At 43.9% G+C, this 24,762-nt stretch overlaps 3 protein-coding genes across 3 annotated transcripts; all 3 read left to right on the plus strand.

Moving 5' to 3' along the window:
* Positions 1-644: 644 nt before the first annotated feature.
* On the plus strand, positions 645-2,888 carry LOC125772395 (phosphatidylinositol N-acetylglucosaminyltransferase subunit A). The gene is made up of 6 exons (XM_049444098.1): positions 645-857; positions 924-1,260; positions 1,339-1,456; positions 1,523-1,645; positions 1,728-2,367; positions 2,443-2,888. Exons 1-6 carry the CDS (start codon positions 847-849, stop codon positions 2,648-2,650), a joined length of 1,437 nt encoding a protein of 478 aa, XP_049300055.1. The 5' UTR covers positions 645-846; the 3' UTR covers positions 2,651-2,888.
* Positions 2,889-3,014: 126 nt separating this feature from the next.
* On the plus strand, positions 3,015-10,839 carry LOC125772387 (uncharacterized). Its single transcript, XM_049444063.1, has 6 exons — positions 3,015-3,100; positions 3,445-3,524; positions 3,612-5,258; positions 6,121-6,653; positions 6,730-6,873; positions 6,950-10,839. The coding sequence occupies exons 1-6, from the start codon at positions 3,087-3,089 to the stop codon at positions 7,658-7,660; spliced, it is 3,129 nt and encodes a 1,042-aa protein (XP_049300020.1). The 5' UTR covers positions 3,015-3,086; the 3' UTR covers positions 7,661-10,839.
* Positions 10,840-15,568: 4,729 nt separating this feature from the next.
* LOC125772385 (membrane-associated guanylate kinase, WW and PDZ domain-containing protein 2) lies at positions 15,569-24,712 on the plus strand. Its single transcript, XM_049444062.1, has 3 exons — positions 15,569-17,174; positions 17,675-20,408; positions 21,163-24,712. Exons 1-3 carry the CDS (start codon positions 16,675-16,677, stop codon positions 21,757-21,759), a joined length of 3,831 nt encoding a protein of 1,276 aa, XP_049300019.1. The 5' UTR covers positions 15,569-16,674; the 3' UTR covers positions 21,760-24,712.
* The last annotated feature ends 50 nt before the right edge of the window (positions 24,713-24,762 follow it).

Here is a 24,762-nt window from a genome sequence, read left to right on the forward strand (position 1 = left end):
TTATTTTCGCCTGTATTCCAGGGGTGTTAGGATAATATATGCATCTACTATTTTAAAAAGTGTATTTCGTTTTGCGTCGTATAAGCAGAAAGAGAGAGCGTAGTGCTGATTTGCAATGGGAAAAGACGCGCAAGGATATTAATGGGAGAAAGGGTAAGACAGAACCCGTTTTTTCACACACACACCCTCATTGCATCCGGGTAGCTATTATTGCCAGAGTTGCGATATTGGGAGGAACATTCGTTAAGGAAACAGTAACACTTACACAATGAGTCCGTTTGCTCGGAAAGAAGAACCGAATCCTGCTGCAGCAAAATCGCAAGCAAAAACAACAAAGCAAGGTATATTTTAAACCACACATGAGTAAGCATACAAAGAAAAAAGGGTTTTTTTTGAAAATGCAATAAAAATAAATTATTGATATTCAAATAAAAAAGACAGTTGCACGTGTTGGGTCTTCATTCTGTCAGGGGATATTTGAAAGAAATTGCTGCAACAGTCATATTCCTCAACTAGAGGTCTAGCCTCTGTGGCAACTAAGTAATGGGAGATGATGAAGTGTTGGGATCGGATCATTGCAATTTATTTCAGGCCCAAATGGGCATCAAATTCCCCGTACAATGGTCCACTAGTGGCAACTGATAAGATATGTTTTACAAATATAGCGCACACTGTACATTCACGCACACTGGCATTATGATCCAACCTCTTCCATTTGCACTGACAGCGCGTCGCAAACCTGTCACGGAACGGAAACAAACATTAGTTTGCCAAAAATAAACCACCAGAAAGGTGGTTCAGATTTTGCAAATCTCGAACCGGTCAAAAGGCATTCATGGACGTACGATGAAAATATGGTAAGTATCTAACCGCTAAGATTTATTTCAAGCGAGTATATTCATACACACACCATCCAATTGTAGCATGGCATCGGACTTCTTTTACCCAAACATGGGTGGAGTTGAGGAGCATATATTTAACCTCTCGCAGTGTTTGCTTGCCCGCGGTCACAAAGTAATCGTCATTACGCACTCGTACGGCGATCGAAAGGGCATCCGGTACATGACGAACGGGCTGAAGGTGTACTACATTCCAATCAAAGTGTTCTACAATCAAGTGGTGCTTCCTACGATGATCTGCAACATACCGCTGCTGCGTTACATTTTACTACGTGAGCAAATTGATATCGTGCATGGTCATTCTGCATTTAGCACGCTAGCACATGAAACCATGAACGTAGCAAAACTGTTAGGATTAAGGGTAAATTAACCTGCCTTGTTTGCTGTAGTGTTTCCCGTTCGCTCATAATTGGTCGCATTTTTCACCTTATATTTACAGTCAGTGTTCACGGATCACAGTTTGTTCGGGTTTGCCGATTTGTCGGCGGTGGTTACGAATAAATTTTTGGAAATTTCACTAGCCAACTGCAACCACTGTATATGTGTATCACACACGGGTATAATTTTTGCTGCCACAATCCATTGGTATTGAATATTTATTAATTATGCAATATTTATTCCAGGGAAGGAAAATACGGTTTTACGAGCGAAAGTACATCAGGACAAGGTTTCTGTGATACCGAACGCTGTCGATACGGCGTACTTCACACCAAATCCATGCCGTAGGCCTAACGATGATGAAACAAGTAATGCACACCGCTTGAAGCGATTGCTTTGTTTGTGAATGCATGTTTCTAAACACATTTCTCTTTTTCTTATCATTGATAGTCAATATTGTGGTTGTTTCTCGCCTGGTGTATCGGAAAGGAGTCGATCTGTTGGCGGGAATATTGCCAAAGCTTAAACATCTGCCCAACGTTCACTTCATCATCGGTGGTGACGGACCGAAGCGTGCTCTGTTGGAAGAAATTCGGGAACGGAACAACATGCAGGATCGTGTGGTAATGCTGGGTGCGTTAGAGCATGCGAAGGTGCGCGATGTGTTAGTACAGGGACACATTTTTTTAAACACCTCCCTGACGGAGGCATATTGTATGGCAATAGTGGAAGCAGCCGCCTGTGGCCTGCAGGTGGTATCGACGAAGGTTGGTGGCATTCCGGAAGTACTTCCCACAAGTCTGATGATTCTAACCGAACCAACCGTTGAATCGGTTTATCGTGGTTTGCGTGAGGCTATTCGGCGCGAGATGGAAAAGAAACAAATCACCAGCAGCCGGTATCTGAACGGATCCATTGATGGACTTGTGCCGACACCGTCTAGAACGTCGTACACGGGACTGTGTGCATTTGAGCGTAATCAAATCGTAGCCAATCTGTACAACTGGAACAACGTGACCGAGCGGACGGAAAAAGTGTATCGAACTGCACTGCGAGAAGCACCGACCACACTTGAATTGATGATGAAAAAGTAAGTTCGGTTGTAGCAACAAAACCAACGGTGTTGACGTATTCATTGAGCGTTTTTTTCCATTTTTGCTTGCAGTTGCCTGAAGAGTGGTGTGTGGCCATTTGTACTAGTAATTTCTTTGTGCCATCTTATACTACGCTTCCTCGATTGGTTTGTGCCACGGAGGAATATAGACTTATGCGTGACGGAAAATCCCTTCCTGAGCCCGGATTACGATCGGCAAACGTCGCCGGAAGACGTTCTCGCTACGACGGTACGCAAAAAACGGGAGAAATTTTCCTGACGTCAAGCGGCCCTTTGCTCGGTGGACGAATGATTTGCTGCAAAGGGCTGCCCCCCTATACGCTTCGCACACAAGCTTTTGGCTATGAACTGAATATTGAATGCAGAAAAACAAAACATCCCATTTGTGTATTTGTCATGGACGACTTAATTGCAAAGCCGTGTAGCCAATTTTAAGAGACAATTTTGGTATTAATTAAAACAATAAATATACATCAGTTATTGATATTACAACAGTATACCCGGACGGTGTTTTTATGCGGCACAAATATTTGAATTGCAAGAACTCGATGAAATCGAACTACTTCGTCGATGTCGACATTGGAACATAAATTCAATATGGCGAAACCGACGAGCGCGCGATGATCCGGCCTGCTTTTCAATGGTCTTTGGCTTGGTGCGCGAATTGACAGCAGTTGTCAAAATAGCCCATAAAGATGTCCGAGACGAAGTAAGTTGAAGCAATTTATTTCCTCAATTAAACCGCTTTTAGCAAAGTTTGTATGCTTATGTAGTGTTTCAAACAACTGGCAAAACCGTCTCCTCTCGTCGCAATTGCCGGTGGTGATAAATTTGTGTAGTTTTATGCACTGCAAGCGAGTTTAGAAGCGTTTGTAAAAGTGACTCCCCCGTCCCCGCCTGCTTGTACATGTGTTCGTGGTGATTGGCTTGACGGCAGGATGCTTTGCTAATTTCGGCAATAATTGATACTCGCTCAGGACCTTCAACCTTCCGAGATGTGGGAAATTACTAATCGTATTGTGTTATGGCTTTTTTTTCCTTCGTTATCCTCAGTGACGACTCGCTTACCTTCGATTTGGGCAACGATGATCCTGCCATTCTTAATGAGGATGAACTGCTGCTATCCGACGACGGTAAGTCAGTAGGATAAAATCGATTTTCTCCCGTTTCTGCTCCTGACTACAAGCACGTTTGCATGGTGCGCTTTTTTATTCTTACAGAGAACGGCATTAAACTCGACCAACCGGATGAAGATTTTCTGCTGGAAGACACGGACGATTGGGTTAGCAAAGAGTTAGCGTCGAAGGAAAGTGAACCGGCGGGTAGCAGCAGCAGTGTTGTGGCGGAGCATGTGCGCAAGAATGATGACAGTCCAACGCAAAGTGTGCCCAGTTACAGCCGAACGTTTGGATCGCAAAGTGAATCAAGAAGCCCGTGCGATGCGAGTGACACAGCACGAACCGGTTACCATGAAAGTACGCATCCGCCGGTGCAGCAAAAGAACGTCGTGGAACCGCCTGTCGAAGTAAATCGAACGAGGGACATCTGCAGTAGTGCCACGAATGCGACGGATGAAAGTAAACTGTCCGCTAGAAACGATGAGACGGTAGTGAGTGTTGAAACTACATCACCTGCCACCGCAGGAGGCGATGAAGCAGCACCGGTCGGTTTTGCTGAAACAAATCCGGCTCACGATTTGGTTGCGGTCGAGTCGAAAGAATCGTTACGCTCGTCATCATCGTCAGCGCTGGATGATAGATCGACGGTGGCCTCATCCGTCGAGTACAGTACGTCTGTTCAAACGCTTGAAGAGGCGTCCCCACTGTCTAGCAGCACACGCCTAACAGAAAAGACAACCGCCAGCGAACAGTGTGATACGACATCTTCCGAAGAGGTGCTGTACCTGTACACCAACAACCAGGAGCACGACGGTTCGTACGATACGGATGAACAGAGTGAAAAGCGTGGCTGGAAAAACGAAACGAAAAACGATGCACGACACCTGATGCACGCTCAGCACGTTCACCAGCAGCAGCAGCAGCAACAGCATCATGGATCTTCAGGTACGGCGGGAAACCGACAACAGGCAGGTTATGGGAAACCCGGCATGAAGCATCCACTGTTACCTCCACAACAGCTCATGCAGCATGGTTCCGGCATGATTGCACCGAACATACTTGGCCCACATCGGCCGAACAATTTCGGTAGCATGCATCCGGGTGCCCGGATGGACTTTCGACCGGGCAACCGACAGCGCTACCCATTACGGCCCGGTTTCGGGCCGGAAATGATGAACCCTTTCCGCGGCATGGGTCGAATGAACTTTCCACCTGGTCCGCTTCCACCCGGTATGCATCCCGGTGTGCTAATGCAGGGCGGCGGTCCCGGTGGCCCCATGCCACCAATGCGTGGTTTTCCTGCCCGTGGACATCCGTACGAAATGGGACGACACATGGTGCCACGTTTGATTCGTCCGATGGGTGGTGCAAATGGGCCACAAATGTTTCGAAACGCTGGTCCACCGGGCGGCCCAGGAGGGACAGTGAAAGGTCCGACGCAGCAAGGACCTTTCGGGCCTGCCGGATCGCAAGGACAACAAGGGCAAATCGGTAACCCAGGAGCTGGTATGAATGCCGCACCACCACCACAACCACCACCACAATCGCTTCTGTCCGGAACGTTCGACCCTATGACGGTAGGCGGAGGAAGTGGTGCTGCGGGAGGTGCCGTTGGTAGTGCAAGTGGTAGTGCCATCACCGGTGGAACCGTCGCCAATCCCATCCAGCCAGCACCGGCACCAGTTCCCGGATTTCCGCAGAAAGTGCTGATCAATCCTAATTTTAAAGGTGGTGTTGAAGCGGTCAAGAGTGAGTATAGCACAATGTTTACGTTATCACTGTATAGCTTTCACTATTTTTGATTACCCTGCCACGCACGTTTCACTAACTTTTAGGCTAGGCTAGTTTGGTTGTAAGGCATTGGATTTTATAGTTATAGTAATAGAGTAGATTTACGGTGATTATTATTATTAAATGATGTACACAGTGCAGTATTAACATTCCAATCGCTCATCTTTGGCCGTGTAGAAATCTATTGATTTACACACACAGACAATTTTCTAACTGTTACTAAATAGGAATCCAAAATTTGGAACATTTGTGATAAACGATCTGTAGCTTGGTTGAAGCAAGACACGAACAAACAATAATTCGTATCACAACACGAAGCCAGATAAGCTGTACAATGTTAAAGAAACGATCGATTGTATGAAGTATCTGATTATGTGTAATTGTATTTTAATTTATGTTACTATAGTTTTAAGTTTTAGAATTAAGTTATCCATATTTTGTTATTGTTATTTTGCAAACCTCCCCCGTTAGATAGTTGATCCCAAAATAGCAAATTGTGTCACCCCGTCCTTTAATGCGCTGAATCGTTTTGTTGAATCGTTTATAAAATGTTCATAAAATCTTCATGACATGTTCACACTCTGTGTTTTGGATCGCTTGGTTGGTTTCTTTTTTTTTCTATGTCATCCTTCGGTGCATTTCATGGTGTTTTCAATTACTTGCTGTGTTCGCTAGAAGTGTTGCAATTCAATAAACATGTACATTGGATTGGAAGATAAAATATGGCTTCGCTGTTTTTGGCAGACGGAGGACACGGTGTGAGATCTAGTTTTTTTTTAAATGTCCTTATCAATGTTTTCGTAAACTTCGAACCTTGCAGATCAGTTAATGCGTGATGCAGCCCTTAGCTCGCAGCAGTTTGTGGCCGGTGTTAGTGCGCGGCACGTGAGTGATGCCGAGCTGTTGCGCCAGCAGGAAGAATTCATCAATAAAAACCGCATCGAGGTGGAAAAGCGCCGACACGAACGTTCACCTTCGCGCGAACGGGAACGCGATCGGGATCGCGACCGAGATCGCGCCAGATCGCGTGACCGGGAACGATCGCGCGAGCGGGAACACCGTGACCGTGAGCGGGAACGGGACCGTGAACCATTGCGGGGTCGTTCGAGGGATAGATCGAGAGACCGGGACCACCGTGATATGCGACCGCGATCGAGGGAACGGGACCGCGATCGGGAGTACTCGCCGCGCCGGTATCATCGCGGTGGCAGCAGGGATCGGGATATGAGCCGGCCAGGTCGTCGAAACTTTGGGCGCAGTCGAAACGCTAGCAGGGAGCGGGACGACGACAGTCGGTTCCCGAAGCGACGGAAGAGCAGCGACTACGGTGAAAACAATCGGGGGTACTATGAGGTAAGTGGGAGCGTCGTACCGGGCACTGTTCGGAACTTTTTAGAATTTAAACGTATTTTTTCCCTTCACTCCGCAGCGAAATGACGATGATGAGGATCCCGAAACGAGGGCTTATCGGATGGAAATCGAAAAGCAAAAAGCTACGCGTGAAAAAATGTTACGCGAAAAAGAGATGCGCCGTAAGCGGGCGGCAGAGGAGAAGCTTAAATCACGAACAAATGTACGTAGAGCGTGTTAGTTGGCTTAGCTTTTAGGTTGGGTAAAGTGGCTTTAACGATGCCTGAACCTACTTTTAGGATGCAAAACCTCAGGAGAACACTCCACCCAAGCTGACTCCGTTGGTTGTGACGGAGAAAAAAATAATAACCCTGAAAAAGAAATCAGAACCGGCCGCAAACGAACCGATGCGTCGATCGTCTGTCGAGCGCACGAACAACAATGCGCGGACGGTGATCGATCAGCAGGATCGCACCCGTACGCGGCTAGACAACGAACCGCAGTCGAGCGATGGTACCAGCGATCGGCAGCGCCACAACAGTGAACTAAACTCGGAAGCAATCGAGCTGGATCTGCTGGAAGAGTTGCTGCTCCGTGAACCGACCCCGGAACCGATGCCATCGAAACCGCGTGTGACGACCAGCAGCGGTCAGGTGTCGACCACGAGTGGTACGGGGATGGTTAGCACGTCCTCGAAACCTGCCGATGGTACGGCGGTGAAGGTCAATCGAGAACGACACAGCGCAACAACGATCAGCAGCGGCACGGGAGGAGGTGGATCAACGGTTGGAGGTGGTGGTAGCAGCCGACGAATCGTCGTAATGAAGCAGACCAACGACCGGAAGGACAGGATGGATGGCGGTGGTGGGCTGACGTCCGGGCTACATCATGCAACGGCGACCAGCAGCACCAACAACCGGAAGACACGGATCTTCGATCGGCTGGACAAACGGATCGGCGTAAATGAGGCCGACAAGCGCAAAATTCAGAGGTTAGTCAAGGATAATTAACCGTGTCTCTGCACCAGCAGTCATCGAAACACGATCTTTAGTAATGATGTTATCTCGAATGCACCTCACACGCACTCGGGTGTGTGATCGTGTGCACCTTAAATTCGGGGAACATTTTGGTTTGAAGATTGATCGCGCGATGGTGCGATACTTTGCAGGACAAATTTTTTTACCACCTACTCGGTTGGTTTAGAGCATAATAGTCCTGGCGGATGATACCAATACGCCGTAGATTTTAATCTTATCACATAGGAAGGAAGGAAAAAGTGCGCATCCGAGTCACGTACCGCTTGGGTGTTATTTTTTTCGATTAGCTTTTTTTTAAATAATTTTTACTTTATTTCCTAAACGCTTCTAATGAGCCGTTCAACGCTTTTGCTCTGGCGCATATTTCGAAACTATACACACACGGATGTAATATGGGACAACAGCAAGTTCAATTAATTACTAGCGTTATCGTATTTCCAAATTCGGAAGGGCTCAAAAATGTCAGTTACAGTTTATGCAAATTTCGTATTAAATATTTTTTCCCCGTATCACATTGTGTGATACCTGTGGAAGAGACGTTTGCGTTTTTCCTAACATCCAGGTAATACCGTGAAAGCATTTTTGTTTTATTTAGATAATTTGAATAGTTTTTACCGCACATTTTACCTCTCAGACTAATTTCTGTTTCTTTTCCTTGATATTCAAAATCCGTTCTTCGTGTTTTTTGTTGCAACAAATGTGTTTTAGACGACTGTTCCCTTTCATTATTGCCGGGAACCATTCAGTGTGTATCTCCGTGTGTATGTGTGAGTAGGAAGATACTAGTTGTGTAAAGTTTTAGGATTTTGGTAAGGTTTTTTTTGTTTGTTTTGTTTCGATTGAGTTATTTTAAGCAAAACAAATTTTGCAAATTACGCATTGTGTATGTATTTCGTACGTTGCTTTTTAGCAGCAAATTAGTTGCCAACGTGTATGCAACAGCACCCCCTCCCTCGATAGTAATGGTAGGAGGAGACAAATTTGATAAAAAGGAAATAATAACATTCAATACAACAACACTACTAGGCGTACAGGATAAAAAAGAAAACGAGAGAAAGAGAGAGAGAGAGAGAAAGGGTAAAAACAAAATCGGTTTGTTACTACAAACAATTGAGCAAGTTTAACTAACCACTTTATAGCAAAACCTTGTAACTTTCTCCCCTTTATTATCCTTGCTGATGCAGGATGCAGTCCCCCTCAACCCCCTTTGATACCGCTGCTGGTACTTGGTAATACCATTTTTTAATTCCTGACCATTTTCCCCTTGAATCTTAATTGTAACTTTTTGCAAATTAATGCACACCGCATTTGCCGGAACACTACTTTAAGAATAACCAATAAAATAAAGTATGGAAAGCTGTTCATTCAAATACGTGTGAGAAAGCGTAGCCTAATACCAAAAAAAAAAACAAACAAAACGTGTGTAAGCGTGATTTTATTCGTGTAAATACCCCGTTGCCTTCTATTAATTAGGTGTTATCGTTTGCCTACTCCCACAGCCGGGATAAAGGGATTTTTATCGTTTCATTGTAGTATTCAGTATACTTTAAATTCTAGTGTTAAGGGTTAGCTACTATAAGAGTGTATGCGATTAGTAGATCACAGCCGATCACGTACGCGATCGTTCGCCAATGTGTGTGTGCTCTAGCTAACGTTTGTAAACGTAACGAAGGCATGCACGGACGACACATACATTTGTTATTAGTAGAAGTAGTATCAGCATCTTAAGTGTCATATGTCAGAATTGCGTACGACGAGTGTTAGTGTATCGGTGTGCAGAGAAACCTCGTGCAGGGGTTTGCGCTTCAGTTTGCGCCCGATCCACACCACTATGGTAGATAGAACGGTTCAAAATGTGACAAGCGAACAGTACAAAGCAACACAAAAGACATGTAATTGGAAGTAAGCGTTACGCTGGAAGTACATTCCACGATAGGAAAAGGCACGGTTGCCACAAAAACGTACGGCCAATACTTGTGATAATGTTTACTCATATCTATCTCCTTCTCAGCGGAGCAGAGCGTCTGCATATATCTGTCTTCTGATCGTCTGCATTTATAGTAATATTAAGTAGCAAACATGACAAAGTTAAGCATTGTGCTGTATACTGCGTTGCGGTAAACTAGTAACTAACAGCCGGCAACAGTTGTCTTAGACGACAAGTACGAAATGCTAATGATACATTCAACCACATTCCAGTCGTTTCCCACAAATACGACATTAATGTTTACTTAATTTTTAGTTTACGTAAAATCAATTGAAGAAAAAACACTCCATACTACTACCGTTTAGGTGCATCAGCTGATCGTAGTGAGATGGAAAAGTATTGCTGCTTAGGTTATCTACTTCCAGTAGATCATATGCTGGTTGATCAGTGCATTTATCTAGCTGTGTTCGCGGGGAGAGAAAAACATTCGTATCGGTCTCCTTTACACGATCACCACTATCTTTCACGACACAATGGATTTTTGTTTCTTTATTAACTTTTATGTTCTGGAGGGAACTGTTTTTGGGGCGAAACACTCCGCTTGTATGTGTGGTCCTGTTTTCTGCACCATCGATGCGACATTGCAGACAGGTTCTAGTATTGCTTTCTACCCAGCATGGGTTCTTTTTAAAATTGGGTGGAACTTTGGAACAACATCAATAACAACATAAAATCAATTTCATTCCAAAAAAACTCCACCACCAAACAAAAAGATGCGAAAAAAAATTAATCTCGCCAAACCGGAGCAAAATAAAACCTTTCGTTTTTGCAAAGGATTTTTCTTAACAAAAGTTGATCTAGGTGTTTGATTTCATTTGTTTGAAAGAAAAATGTGGTAGTACTTAGTAATAATAACTAATTGTATTTTTTTAAAAGTATTAACTAATTTACTAAAAAAAGGAATATATTTATAAACTTGAGCTTTTTTGTGGCAAATTTTTTGTTTTTGATACTTATACGAAATACACGACATTTTAATGTTGAATGTGGTTTACTTACCCGTGAAACGACTGGAAAGCATTCGCTTCGGAAGCTTCGGACTTTGCTTTTACACACTGGGATTTTTTTTATTTTTTTCTTCTTTCACATTTTACATTTGAAACACCACACTCGCCTACAAAGGCCACATTACAAAATACACGAATTGCCGCAATAAGCTCTTTGGGAAATAGACATATCTACACAATAGACATCACTTTTTTCATCAAAAAACAACCACCACTTCAATTTTCTTTTTTTTTTGTGCATAAAGGCACATACTCACTTCAATCGACTTTGGCACATTTAAAACACCACACTTGCCTTCAATGATCACAAAATACACAAATTCACTAAATAACCAATAAGCTCATTGAGAAATAGACATTTATGCAATAGACACTTTTTTCACTAAAAAATAACCAACATTTGCATTTTCTTTTTTTTTGTGCACTAAGGCACATACTCACTTCAATCGACTTTGGCACATTTAAAACACCACACTTGCCTTTAATGGGCACATTTTAAAATACACAAATTCACTAAATAACCAATAAGCTCATCGAGAAATAGACATTTACACAATAGACACTTTTTTCACAAAAAAATAACCAACACTTGCATTTTTTTTCTGATATGATAATGATAAAACTCGTCAAAAAGCACTGCACAACACAAATACAAATCATTTGCACGCTTAGTGCACGCACGGATGTCAAATTTCCTTACACTCACACACAACGGTAACTTTAACGCTGGAGTAAGAACGCAAGAACGTACATTGCCTGCGCAGGTGAGCACACGATACCGTTAGATCCGAAGCTGTATTGATGAGCTATTCAATCCCGAAGGAGTTCATATGGAGACAACACACACTACCTCAATAAACTTTTTTCAATAGCGTCCTTGCATAATCATGTTTTCTTTGCTTTGTACAGTCTATTCCTTACAAAAGAAAAATCAGATTAGATTTAAAATACAATTAGCGATGAAATTTTTCCATTTTTGATTTTAAAAAGACAATACTCTTTGTGTAAAAGGAAAGGGACCCAAAAATCACGTTCTTCTTTCACTTACACTTACATACAAGTATCACGAGATCAATACGCTGACACAAACCCAAGCCGACGCCGGCAACAATTTTTACACGTGCTAAGCAAAAATCTTCATTGTTTAACATTATGTCGACACACGAGTTGTTGTACTAACTATTCTATAGAATAAGGTCTTCTAAGGATCACTTTTTTGGCAACAACAACAATAAATAACTCTTGCAAAATTGTCTACGTACCGAGAGCTTTTTTTTCAACTGTTACCTGCCGCTGTCCGATCGCTACTGACCACAGTTTATCGTTATCTCATGATCTTATACCTTCTGCATCGTTATCATGTCACACCTACACAACTATAAGTAGCGAAGCGGGTGGCCCCGATCTTCTCCTTCAGACACGAATGAAAAAAGTTTCGTAAAAAAGGAATAACGCTTTGTTCCATACACTTATGGCATGGAAAATGTAGGAAGATAAACATTTTTCAATGAACATAAAACACTATTGCTGTAAGTAGTATAAATTCGTCAATTTACGTAGAGTTTCATTGCTTGATTCCCTTGCTTTTTTAAATTCACTAACAAGTAACGCTGGTAACGGTTGGAAGGCGCGCTGCCACAGCACGTTTGAATGTGCGTAGTATTTTCACTGGGAAGCAAATTCAAAATAACGTTCATACACGATTACATGCTAAATGTTACTAAAGCAGTTTAAAAACGAGGTACAATATTGAATCGTATATGGGCCTCATTTTAGGTGTAATATTTGTGAGAATTACTACAAAAGTACATTAATTTTGAAGCAAAAAATAAAACAGTAAAAATTCAATGCTGTCAGATTCGATATATTTTGGTGGGCGCGATGGACCAACCTGATTTCTACACACTTGGAGAAAAAGTGACACAACAAAGGAAAACAAGAAGAAGACGTTTTGTTTGAAAATGGAGTCGGACGACGAAGTGCAGCTCAATCTTCTGACGCTGTTTTTCCTTTAAAATCCTTTCGTTTCCGTACATTTCGTGTGAAGCAATAGGAAATATAGTTAGTGCACTAAATGGTACGTAGTGAAGTTACAATGGATGGGAAGTGCGTGTGCGTGAAAAAAGCATAACAAGATATGTGCGATGCGGCAATGATGCTCTCCGTAGTTGGTGGCTCATAGATTTTTTTTCCCACAAGAGTTTTTGTGTTATTCCCGCTGTGTTAGTGTAGTGTAGAAAATGATTTAAAGATTTTAGTTTATACGAAGCAATAGCAGTGTGTTTTTTATGATAATTAGTGCAAATAATTAAGGTCTCACATCGTAGTGAAATGAATGGAATTCCATCAGATGAAAACCATGTATGCATAATACATAGCCCACGCACACACACACGCATCGCAGCAGCCACGCACACACAACACACGCTCAAACCCGCTCAACAGCGGTATTGGGAAGCGTTTTGGGGCGACATTCACTTGTCGCGTAGTGGCCGCGGGAATGGAATGCACACCAAACATATTATTCTTCGTCTTTCCGGCGGTTTGGAAATCGAAAGATGGTTACACATTTATTGATCGCTGTCAGGACGACAATCGAGACAAACGGTCGAGACGAGTGGCCTCTCGATCGATCGATTTCTCAAGTGGCGCGCCGGTCTCTCGGTGCCGCGGCAAAGCAAGACACAGCAAATTGGTAGAAGGCAGCAAAATTAAGATGGAACCGTTGCACCCTAGTTTTTTTTTGTTTTATTAAAGAACAACCCTCTCCCCCCACCCCCAGCGGTCGGTGGGAAACGTACGATTACACGAAGAAACCGACGAAGCGACTTTCATTAATGTGTGGTGTACATAATTATGTATCCGTTGCAAAGCATGCAGTCCGGTTGTGTGTTGGTGTTCGTGTACGCGTGTGTGTGCGCGCCCAACGATGAGAAAAACACGCAGCACACCCGCTCGTGTGTATGTATACGCAAGAGAGAAGGGGAGCAAAGAAAACAAAAGTTTACGGTTTAGTAGCTTTTTTTTCTCCCTGTCCCGTGGAACATCATTAACCTGTTTGCACGGCGTGCATAGCAATGCTTCTTGCCGTGATCGTAGTAGCAGCAGGTGTGTGCGACGAGGGAGAGAACATGAGAAAAAACCACCACCACCACCACCACTATTACCACCGTCGTCATCATCAACAGCATCAAAGTAGTCGATAGTAGAGGGTCGGAGGGCGGGCGTGTGTATGTGGATCGAGCGGAAAGGAGATAAATGATAGAAATAATGACATGTTTATTATGCAACTTTCGCCACTTCGCTCATTCCACCACATTCGTGTAACCGTTTTCGCTTGCTTGCCATCTCGTTCGCACATGGTGCTGCTGCAGCAGCGTACGCTCACTGATGTTTTGCGCGGACGGTGATGTTCCGTGGACAAAATGTCTCTTTCTGTTGATTTTTCGCTAAAGATAGCTTCTGGCATCTTCTACATCTTTGATGCCTTTTGCGCCCGTTTGCTCAAAATATGTAGAAGAGGAATGAATGAAAAGAAAGTTAAAGAGCACCGTAACAACCCTTATCGTGTGTGTGTGTGTATATGTTTTTCATTCCCTTCTTTCACTTGCTTGGTTTTTTCTTTTCTTTTCCTGGTGAAATGACCCTACAATTCGGTGGTTGACGGTGGTGTCGTGGTGACCGATTTTTATGTTTTCAACGATGGCTAGCATAAAGAACCAACAGGTGAATGATGGACAGTGGAGAGAAAGAGAGAGAGAGAGAGGCCGCTCTAGAGACTTTAAATTGTACCATTCATTTCACTCCATTTTGTAACCGCTGCTTGTGAGATATTTAAAGATCCGCTAATTGAAAACAAATTTGTATAATATTTCAATAACTTTATGCTGACAAAATGGTTAATTTTTATCTTGAAAAAAATATTTTATTTAAACGTGTTAAAATTTGTTTACAACGAAATGTATCGATTAATATTGTTTTACACTTGTTTCCAGCTACGTTCGAATATCGTGCCATCTGCTTTGAACCGCATGTCGTCTGCTTCGAATCGCGTGCCATCACCTTCTAATGCGTGCCACTACGGTTGAATTTGACAGCTGCTTGAATGCATGTTTGTTGTTTGTTGACAATTTGTCTATTTTTTAGCCGTTTAATGAAAACTGTTGTCAAAATGCAATTAATCCATAACTCATTCGTTTAGCTATCGAAAATCGATTAAAAAAATACAATATTTGCGAATCATTTACCAAAAGTGTTTGTTTGTGTTTTGGGTACAGCAATCCATTCAGCTTGAGCTGTCAAATTCGAACGTAGTGGCACATGATTCAACCGTACTGGCACGGTTTCGAAGGTGATGGCACGCTATTCAAAGCAGACGGCATGCGGGTCAGGCACGATATTCGAACGTAGCTCTAACCGTAAAAAAAGGGACAAAACAAAGGGAGCAAAAATGTTTTACAGTCTACTATAAAAAAATGTTTTCTTTTTTACAACCACACAGAAAAGTGAGGTTTTTTTTGTTTTAGTATTAAAAGGCATTTCCGGTGAAGGGTTAAGCTGCTTCAAAACAAAACACCGTCAGCAGCAGCAGCAGCAGTCCAGCAAACGTGATATTGAATTTGTGAACCAGTGTGGAATGACGGTGGCGTGCGTTTTGCGGGTGTATTAGTGTGTGGCACCGCGGGTGACCAAAAAACGTAAATTGCGAACCATTGTACCCGTTTGTTGCGGTTTGTGGGTGAAACCCCCACCCTCCCGTTTTGCATGATTGTTGCTTATGGTGCGGGGGAAAGCAAAAAGGTAACATTCCAAAAAGGTTTCGTTCTTCAACTGTGCCTATTGCTCTGCTAGGGTTAGCATTTACTGTGCTACTCCCCCCCCCCCCCCCCCCCCCTACTTCGTCGTGACGGGATCTCATGTTCGTCCGCAATCACAGTGACCAGTGAGCATGTATTAAATTCGTTTGCGATGTTGCCGATGATCACCGGTCTGTAAAGCAAAAAAAAGAAAAATAACGAAGCAACAACAACATCCAGCCGGCGGTGATTCATATTGCCTTTATACCCTCGCATTAGTAAAAGCTAGAAACGGGACGAAACGAGACACAGGGTTGTGATGATGATGGTGTTGATGATGATATACTGCCGCCAGCTTCGATCGCACCAGGGAAAGGAATTTGCTGGTTCATAAGCGCGCGCGCAACGTCATCAACCGGTATTCGGTTCGGATACGGACTGCATCGGCAAGGCAACCGTGTTCGTGTCGTGTTTACCTGCAATTTCGGTACACGATGCGTTTCTGTCCGCACGTGCAATGCATTAAGCCAAGTTTCTCCACGCAACTCAGTGAAGAGAAGAAAAAAAACACACGTGTCTGTGTCTGTGTGTGGAAAATAGTGCATAGTCCGTGTTGTCGTTCGCTTTAGTTTTGTGATGGCCGATGCGTGTGACAGGTGTGGCTTTCGTGAACGGATGACCTCCAGCAAACGATCGCTCGATCATCATCACCAATCAAGGTGAAGCAGAGGCGAAATAAGGCGAAAAAAAAGCAAAGCAAAAATCGGACGGCAAAGACGCAGTGCAGGGCCCGTTGTGGAATGTTGGTGTTTGTGCGTGTGTGAGGAGCACACTGGTGAAAGTGTATATTTTTGGCCATCGTCCGTCACCGTCGAATCGATCTGTGTTTGCTGTTTTCGACGTTCCAAATGCCCTTGCGGATGCTTCCTTTTGGGTCACAGAGTGTGGTTTTGCTGCAACGGTTCACAATCAAACGTGATTTGTGTTTTTACCACTCTGTCCAGAATCAGTGAACGTTGCCTGTGCTAGGCAATTAGGTGTGGTGCATCGTGTGCATAGCATTACAGTAAAACACGTGATTGTGTGTTTCGCCGTTCTCCGTACTGTGACAGGGAGGGATTGCAATTACGCTACAGTCTACAGCCACAATATCACATTGTGTACGGCCTAGTATCCACCGCCCGGAAGTGAAACATAATGAGTCAATCGGGTCCGATCGGTGGCAGCAACATGGGTGTGAAATCGGACACCGGCAAGGACACACCACAAGGGGGCGTTAGCAATGATAACAATGCGCAGGGCGGTCCATCGACTGTCAATTCCCTCGAAGGGAACAATAACGGACAATCAGCAGCGGTGAACGGTGTGACGGGATCGTCCGGTGGTCTTCCACCAGCGAACGGAGGCAACGGGAACAACAACAGTAGCAACAATTTGCCACCACATCCACACCATCATAATCAACATCTTCAGCAGCATAACCATCATCACCATCATCATCTTCAGATGCAGCAACAGCAGCAGCAAAGTAACGATGGAAGCGTATCGATAGCAACGGGCGACAGTGAAACGGGTAGCTTCTACGACCAAAAAGCGGACCTGTCTTCACATCATCTGGAGGACGAAGATGGACTGGGTCCGTTGCCACCGAAGTGGGAAAAAGCCTACACGGATAGTGGTGAAGTTTATTTCATCGAGTAAGTTAAAGAAAATGTACATTTGATCAAATTTATATTACGGATAGCTCCATTAGTTCTCTACAACTACGGGAGAAAAAAAAGTTAATTATTTTTTACTAATAAGTATAAAATACTTGTATAATACGCTGTTGGAGCGTATTATTATTTTTATAAGAGATTATTATTTATTTAGGAAATAACACGCATGCTTCTTCATTCTCATTCTTGTGCAAAAAAACACACAAATCCAAACAAAGACTGTCTGGTTGTGAAGCGTATGACGCACAAAGAATCTGACTCACTGCAGTATCCAAAAAGGAAGCGTCATTGTTTCTACAGCTGGCACGAAAAATGTTAAAATTGCTTTTACCCAAAAAATTACTGAACGAAATTTAGAGCGTGCAGCAAATTCTGCTTTTTCCCCCCTTGGTTTTTGGTTGTTTGTTTGCCTAATTGATAAACAAAACATGTGATTAACTATTTTTGTCTTCCTGCTCCAATCCGCCCCATCGTTACAGTCACAATACCGGAACGTCACACTGGTTGGATCCACGGCTGTCCAAGTTTCAGAAAAAATCTCTCGAAGACTGCCAAGACGACGAGCTGCCGTACGGATGGGAAAAGATATGCGATCCACACTACGGCACGTACTACATCGATCACGTCAACCGAAAAACGCAGTACGAAAACCCGGTACTGCAGGCCAAACGTATGCAGGAACGCGGAAGCACCACGGACGGGAATGGGCCCGGGCCACTCGACCCGACCGGACAGCTGGGAGCGAACGGTGGCGGTGTACCGGGCGGTGGTGGCGTTGGTGGACGCGTGAATCATTTCACCAAGAACCCGGCCAATCTGCGTGGGGAGCGATTAATGACGACGCTGGTGAAATCAATCCGCGGCCTAGGGTTCACGATCGTTGGCGGCGATGACAATGTGGAGGAGTTTCTGCAGATTAAATCGATCGTACCGAATGGGCCGGCCTGGATGGACGGTCAGCTGAAGATGGGCGATGTGCTGGTGTACGTGAATGATATCTGCGTGCTGGGCTTTACGCATCACGAGATGGTGAACATCTTTCAGTCGATATTGCCGGGCGAGGAGGTACATCTGGATGTATGCCGGGGTTACCCGTTACCGTTCGATCCGAACGATCCGAACACGGAGGTGGTGACGACAATTGCGGTCGATGGTTTGGTACAGAATGGTGGTGCCGTGATAGCGGACGGTGAGCTAAAGTTTTTGGAAAACGGTGGCTTTATGATGGATCATCCACCGTCGGGATCGTCCGATGTGCAGCATAAGAATCCGCTGGCAAAAATACAATCGTCCGCAATGCATGGTAACGGGCCGACGATCACGTCCAATGGTGGTGATGTTTACTTCAACGATACGCTCTCGTACCAGCAGCATTACAACAAGGGCAAACCGTACGATCTGGTACCGGAGATACTGCACATCAACATCGTGAAGAGTGATAATGGGTTTGGGTTTACCATCACGGATAGTTCGTACGGGCAGCGGGTGAAGAAAATACTCGATCGACAGTGTTGCAAAAACCTGCAGGAAGGTGACGTACTGTTGAGCATCAACTCGATTCCCGTCAAGGACATGAGTCATAACGAGGTCGTACAGGTGCTCAAGGATTGTCCGAAAAACATCGAAACCACATTAAAGGTACAGCGTGGACCTGGTGCCGTTGGCGGTGGTATGCTCGTTGGTCCCGGTGCAGTATCCTCGTCGTCGTTACCCGCCAGCAGCAAGCTAACGAACAAGCTGCGAAAAAGCATCGAGATGGCAAAATTCGGCGGTAACGGTGGAATGGTGAAAAAGGACGGACCGGGTAATTTGTTTCGTAGCAAAACACCGACCGCCGATCTGTACAGTACGCAGACGAAAGAAATTTTACCGACACGGCCGAAAACGCCGCTGGTCGATACGCGCGCCCGGGCCAAAACACCTTCGTTGCCCTTGGCTGAGCTGAACGCGGAAGAGATAGAGCTGGACGGTGCGGGCGGGAAGAGTGTGACCGACTCCAAGTTGGAGTTGAATATGAAATCGAACAGCAGCACACACGATAACGATTCGATTGCGAACGATATTGGGCTGTATCATCATCATCATCACCATCAGCTACATGGGGAAGATCAGTATCAGCATCATCTACAGCATGCGGGACACATGAAGCATCCGAATCTGGCCGATCGTTTGGGCGAGCTAACGATCGGTAGTTCGAACAACAGTACGAGCGATACGGCCATCTACCACAACCATGGACAGTCGGGAAATCATCCGTATCCAACCGGTGGTGGTTTCCATCAGACCAACGCAATGGGTGGCCCGGGAGGTGGTGGACCACCAGGTGGTGGTGGTGGTTACAATCAGCTGTACTCACCACCGCTTGTTCCACCACCACCAGTACCACCGCTTGGGCAAGGGCCGTATCATCACGATAACTGCTTCTGCTACGATTGCCAAGACTTGCGTCAACAGCATCAGCAGCAGCAACAGCATCACATCCAGCAGCAGCAGCAGCAGCAACAGCATCTAATGAATCGCCAGTTTTCCTCCCAGCAAATGCACCAGATGAATCCTTCACCGCACGGGACCTACAGCCTGCCGCCGCAGATGAGTGACAACATCGGCAAGCGGTTGAACGATTATCTGATGGACCGGAAGCGTTCGATGCAGCAAACGGGTAATCCCGGTCCACCGGTCGGTCCGATCCCGCAGTATGACAACCTTTACCTTCCTCATCATCATCCGCTGCAACAGGGTGGTGGTCCACCTCATCCTCCGATGCATCATCTGCAGCAGTCACCAGGTGGCGGTGGCGGTGGTATGTCACTGTACGATACACAGCAGCAACCACCAATGGCGTCCCATTTCTATGGCAATCCGCCAACGGGATTGCATGGACCACCCGGTAACGGTTGGAAGATGGTGGGACCACCCGGTCAGCAACAACAGCAACACTCGCCATCGCAACATCCGCATCACCACATTTACGGTGGTCCGGGAATGGGTGGAAATAATGGGTACGGTGGTGGGGTACACCACGGGCTCGATGAGTACAGCCTGACGGAGGTAACACTCGAACGGCAGGCGCTTGGGTTTGGCTTTCGCATCGTGGGCGGCACGGAAGAGGGCTCACAGGTCACGGTGGGCCACATTGTACCTGGCGGTGCCGCCGATAAGGATACACGCATCGCTACTGGTGACGAGATACTGAACATTAATGGTGTTAATGTGGTACGTAAGCGTGATTTAACTGAAAATTGTAGAGTTCTTGAGTTCGAATTGTAAAATTGCAACCATTGCTCGATTATTTTCAAATGGAATGTGCTAAGATTGATGTTGAATCTAAGCTTTTTGTAGATAATCTGTTTAATTTTGTACAAAATACAGAACATAGGAAGTAGAGATGAGAATACTCACTCTTTTTAAGAGAGTTGAAACAGAGTGAAAGAGTGGTTATAAGGATTTATTCACTCTTTTACAAACTCTTGTACAAATTTTTACTCACTCTTGTGAGAGTCATAAAAATATAACTCTAAACTAATCTTCTAGTTATTCCTTGGCTCCTTGTTTTTACTGATTCACTCTCTCTGCCGATTAATGACTCACTCCTCGGGGTTTTTACTCACTCACGCTCTGTGCCGACTAATGACTCACTCTTTTGCGTTTCAACTCACGCAACTCATAGGAGTGAGTTGAAACGCCAAGGAGTGAGTCATTAGTCGACAGAGAGAGTGAGTGAGTAAAAACGTAAATGAGTAAGTAAAAGAGTCATAAAAACTCCTTTTGCTGAATTGAAACCATGAGCTCCTATGCACGATTAAACTCACTCACTCTTACCTAGTGTGCACATCTCTATTAGGAAGGTTTTCGCATGCTCTAGATCAACTTGAAAAGAGTCCAGTAATGGCTGCAATTTAATTCGAAAAATCTGTTAGTCGACCATTTGCTTTCATTGATATGAATTAATTCGTTTTGTTTTTTGTAGGAAAATGCGTCTCATCATCGCGTGGTGCAGCTGATGGGTGAAGCGGGTCTCCGGGGACAGGTGACGATGATTTTACGGAGGCGGCAGCTGTCCAAACCGATGGTCCCACCGCCTCCGCCACTGCCACCGAATCCCCGCTATCCTTACAACGTGCTCGTAACGCGGAAAGAAAATGAAGGGTTCGGTTTCGTCATCATCTCATCGTCCGGTCAATTTTTGGGCTCATCCATCGGTGATCTCATACCGGGCAGTCCGGCGGAACGGTGCGGTGAACTGAAGATCGGCGATCGTATAATCGCGGTTAACTCGATCGACATTACCGGTATGAGCCACAGCGATGTGGTCAATCTGATCAAGGAGTCCGGGCTGCAGGTGAAGCTGACGATCGATAGTCCGCGCGATGGTATCATGCATCCGGCGATCGGATCACTGATACAACCGAGCGTCCCAACGTCCGTACCGAATGGGATCGGTGGTAATATCAATGGTGGCGGTCCAATGCTTAGCTCCAATACGGATCTGTACGTGAGTAGCAACAGCACGGTGAGTGGCAGCAATGGACCCACCATCAACCGGTATCCGGCGATTATTTCCTGATTAAGGATACGGCTGCAACAGCAGCTGGCCGAGCGGCATCGTACGCTTTCCCAGCCGGAACCGATGGATGAGCAGTAGGTGCACTGCTCGCCCCGGGACAAAACATTAACCAAAGTCATAGACGTCACAGTGTGGTGTTGTGCTACCGAATAAGTTTCAATTTCTTCTGCCCTCTTATGTACTTTAATGACGAATGCAGCCTTAATTAAGTCGTTTTTGTTTGTTTATCTGACAAGCAATTTGTCCAAAATGTTTTACCGGTGCAAAAGAAGGGTGAAATCACGAGACGATTAATGTTAGCGCCAACTGCCTACCCTGCACCAGGGGTTACCAGTAGTGGTGTGTCATGGAACACGGCGTACCGTGCGTGGCGTACCCGTTTCTTTTACCATTCAATAGCATGCGTTATGAAATTCGTTTCACATTACTTTAACCTTCCATCTAGCTTATATGCTGCATGTTACACTCTGGGAAATTGTTGCAAAATTATCTCATCGATTCTATTGTTTGCTTCCGTTATAGTTTTTCACTCCCGTTTTTTTCTTTTGTAGCACAGTTTTGCGGTTGCCTAAAAAATACGTACCAGTACATGCAACAGTGCAATGTGTCAATGTGCCACGATGGGATGGAAGGTGTTTCATGCAAATGGTTTTGCATTCGTGCTAAAAGAACATTTGGATTGTGTTACCAACGATGTTCAAACAGCCTTTTTGAAAGAGTTCTAACATTACATTTGTAAGGTTCTGTACAGACGAATGGAAGTTTTGGGTTTTTTGGTGAGAAAAATTCCAGTTGCATTCCGATGCAATTTATGCAAATTTTACCATGAGTGGACTAACAGTTAAAAACAGTCTATTCTTTATTTATGGGACTATGGGACCTCGGATTCCTTGACTACACTTTGTTCTCATATTTGTATATTTAGTCCTGCATGACGACATCTAAATATCGTTAATTACAGTCTTCGTACTAAAGGATTGAGTATTTATTTTCAAATAAATCCAAAATAATTATTTTCAAGGCTTTTGAACAATATACGCAAAATTTTATTTAAGCTAATATTTATGCTGATAAAATATAACGTAGCTTACAATACCCATGGTCCATCTCAACATTCACTAAAACATCAGAAGCAAAACTTACAAAAGCCCCGAAATTCCTTTCGTCTGTATGTGACTTTTTTGTTTTTATTTTCCATGATTTGTCTTCCACTTTTGTAAGATCCACATATGTAATGGTACAGAGAAACATGGCAAATTTATCAGTTACTTCTTGTACAAGCCGATTTAATATAATATTAGCCTTCTCAAGTTCTATCCGCACCGTCTCCCAAAAGACCTCATGTTTGGAAACTGCTCATTCAATGATTATAGGCGTACACGCGACACTCCTCGAAGGAGAAAAGACTGGAGGCACCAGATGTACTCAGTTAGAAACCGAGAACGAAAACAAATGCAATCCATCCTGTGAACAAAAAAAAAACAACAAAATCTTGCCTTACACCATTTTTTTTAGCAAAATAGTACGATTGTTAACAGAAAACCAATGAAACGATTAGACCGTGAGCTCAATATATACACCTGTTTGAAGAAACGTTTGTACAAGAACGGAAAGGTAGAAGTGCATTAGTGCTGCAATTTTGTATGAACACGTACTTAGCGGAACGTTTTTTATAGGAAAGAATTTACTCTGACATACGACGATAGTTGTTTGATACGGTTGCATTTATGCGTGATGAAATGATCTTGCTGTTCCGCATGCGTACGTATTTATATGTAGACGATTGCATACAAAAACTCATATTAAACTTGTCCATATCTACACGCTCATAATGTACTTGATGAAGCTCATATCGAAGAATCGATTGATTCAAAATGAAAAAAAAAACAGTATATTTAAACAGGTATATAGCCAATGCGAAAAGTGCAGCCAGATTCTAGATAAGCGATAAGCGTGTGTACCTTGCGTGTCTCAAAGAAAACTTATTTAGGCGGATATAGTTGTTGTATTAGGTTTTAAAGTTGTATATAGAAGCGTTGCAAGTATTTTACTCTCTGACCCTTTACTTTCTCTTGGCTAAAACATTAGTATATCTGAACTAAGCACCTTAGCAACATTTTGCTCTGCAGAGAGAAAAGGTTTTGCCTGGTTGTTGGTCTCGTCGGAACAACCATTTTTTCTTTAAATTAACATTTGTTTACAAAATGTTTGTATTTCAATTTGCTCAGCCTTATCACTCCCGCCTGGTCGTTGTATATAGGGTGAATAGAAGATGCAACAACATTGCGAACAGAAACATCACGATAAATACTAAAATGTGAAACCATAAGCGGATGTCAAAATCAAATCAAGTGCCTCCCATTTTTTATTGTACGTTAGAAGAAAAAAACAAAGGGAACGTTGCGTTCCCGTACCCAACTAGTTCTAGTGCATTTTATACTTGTTTATGTTATGTAGTAGCTATAGTCCCTGTAGTACTATTGGTAGTAAACCATTCAAATTTTTGGTAACGTAAACCAGTCCTTTTTGCGATAGCAATAGTAGGAACGACTACAGCAAAGTTAACAAAAAAGCATTAGGCGGGATACCTGTTTTTGCTAAAAATGGAAGCAATGTTGTTTTGTGTAAAATGTACGACGTACTATTTGAAGTTAAGTTATTTGTTAAGAGTAGTTGCGAAACATAGGATATTTAAGTAACTGTGCACATAACCAGGATGTGGCAGTTACCTGCATCTTAAACACGAACTTAACCATTACCGGGTACGACAGGTAGCTTATTGGAAATGCAGTTTTCTTATTCATCGCGTAACAATCAGACGAGTGTTCGTTGATGTAGATTTATTTAATTACAGATTTTAAGTAGAAAACAATACGTATGTAAACCCCCGATACATGTTACAATGAAGAAGCTCATTAAACAAACAGCAAATAAAGCAAGTAGTTGAATCTGACACCAAATCATCTTCAATGATCGAAATTTGCTAGATATTAACAACTGAAA

This window comes from Anopheles funestus, chromosome 3RL (assembly GCF_943734845.2).
Source record: "Anopheles funestus chromosome 3RL, idAnoFuneDA-416_04, whole genome shotgun sequence".
Lineage (NCBI taxonomy): Eukaryota > Metazoa > Arthropoda > Insecta > Diptera > Culicidae > Anopheles > Anopheles funestus.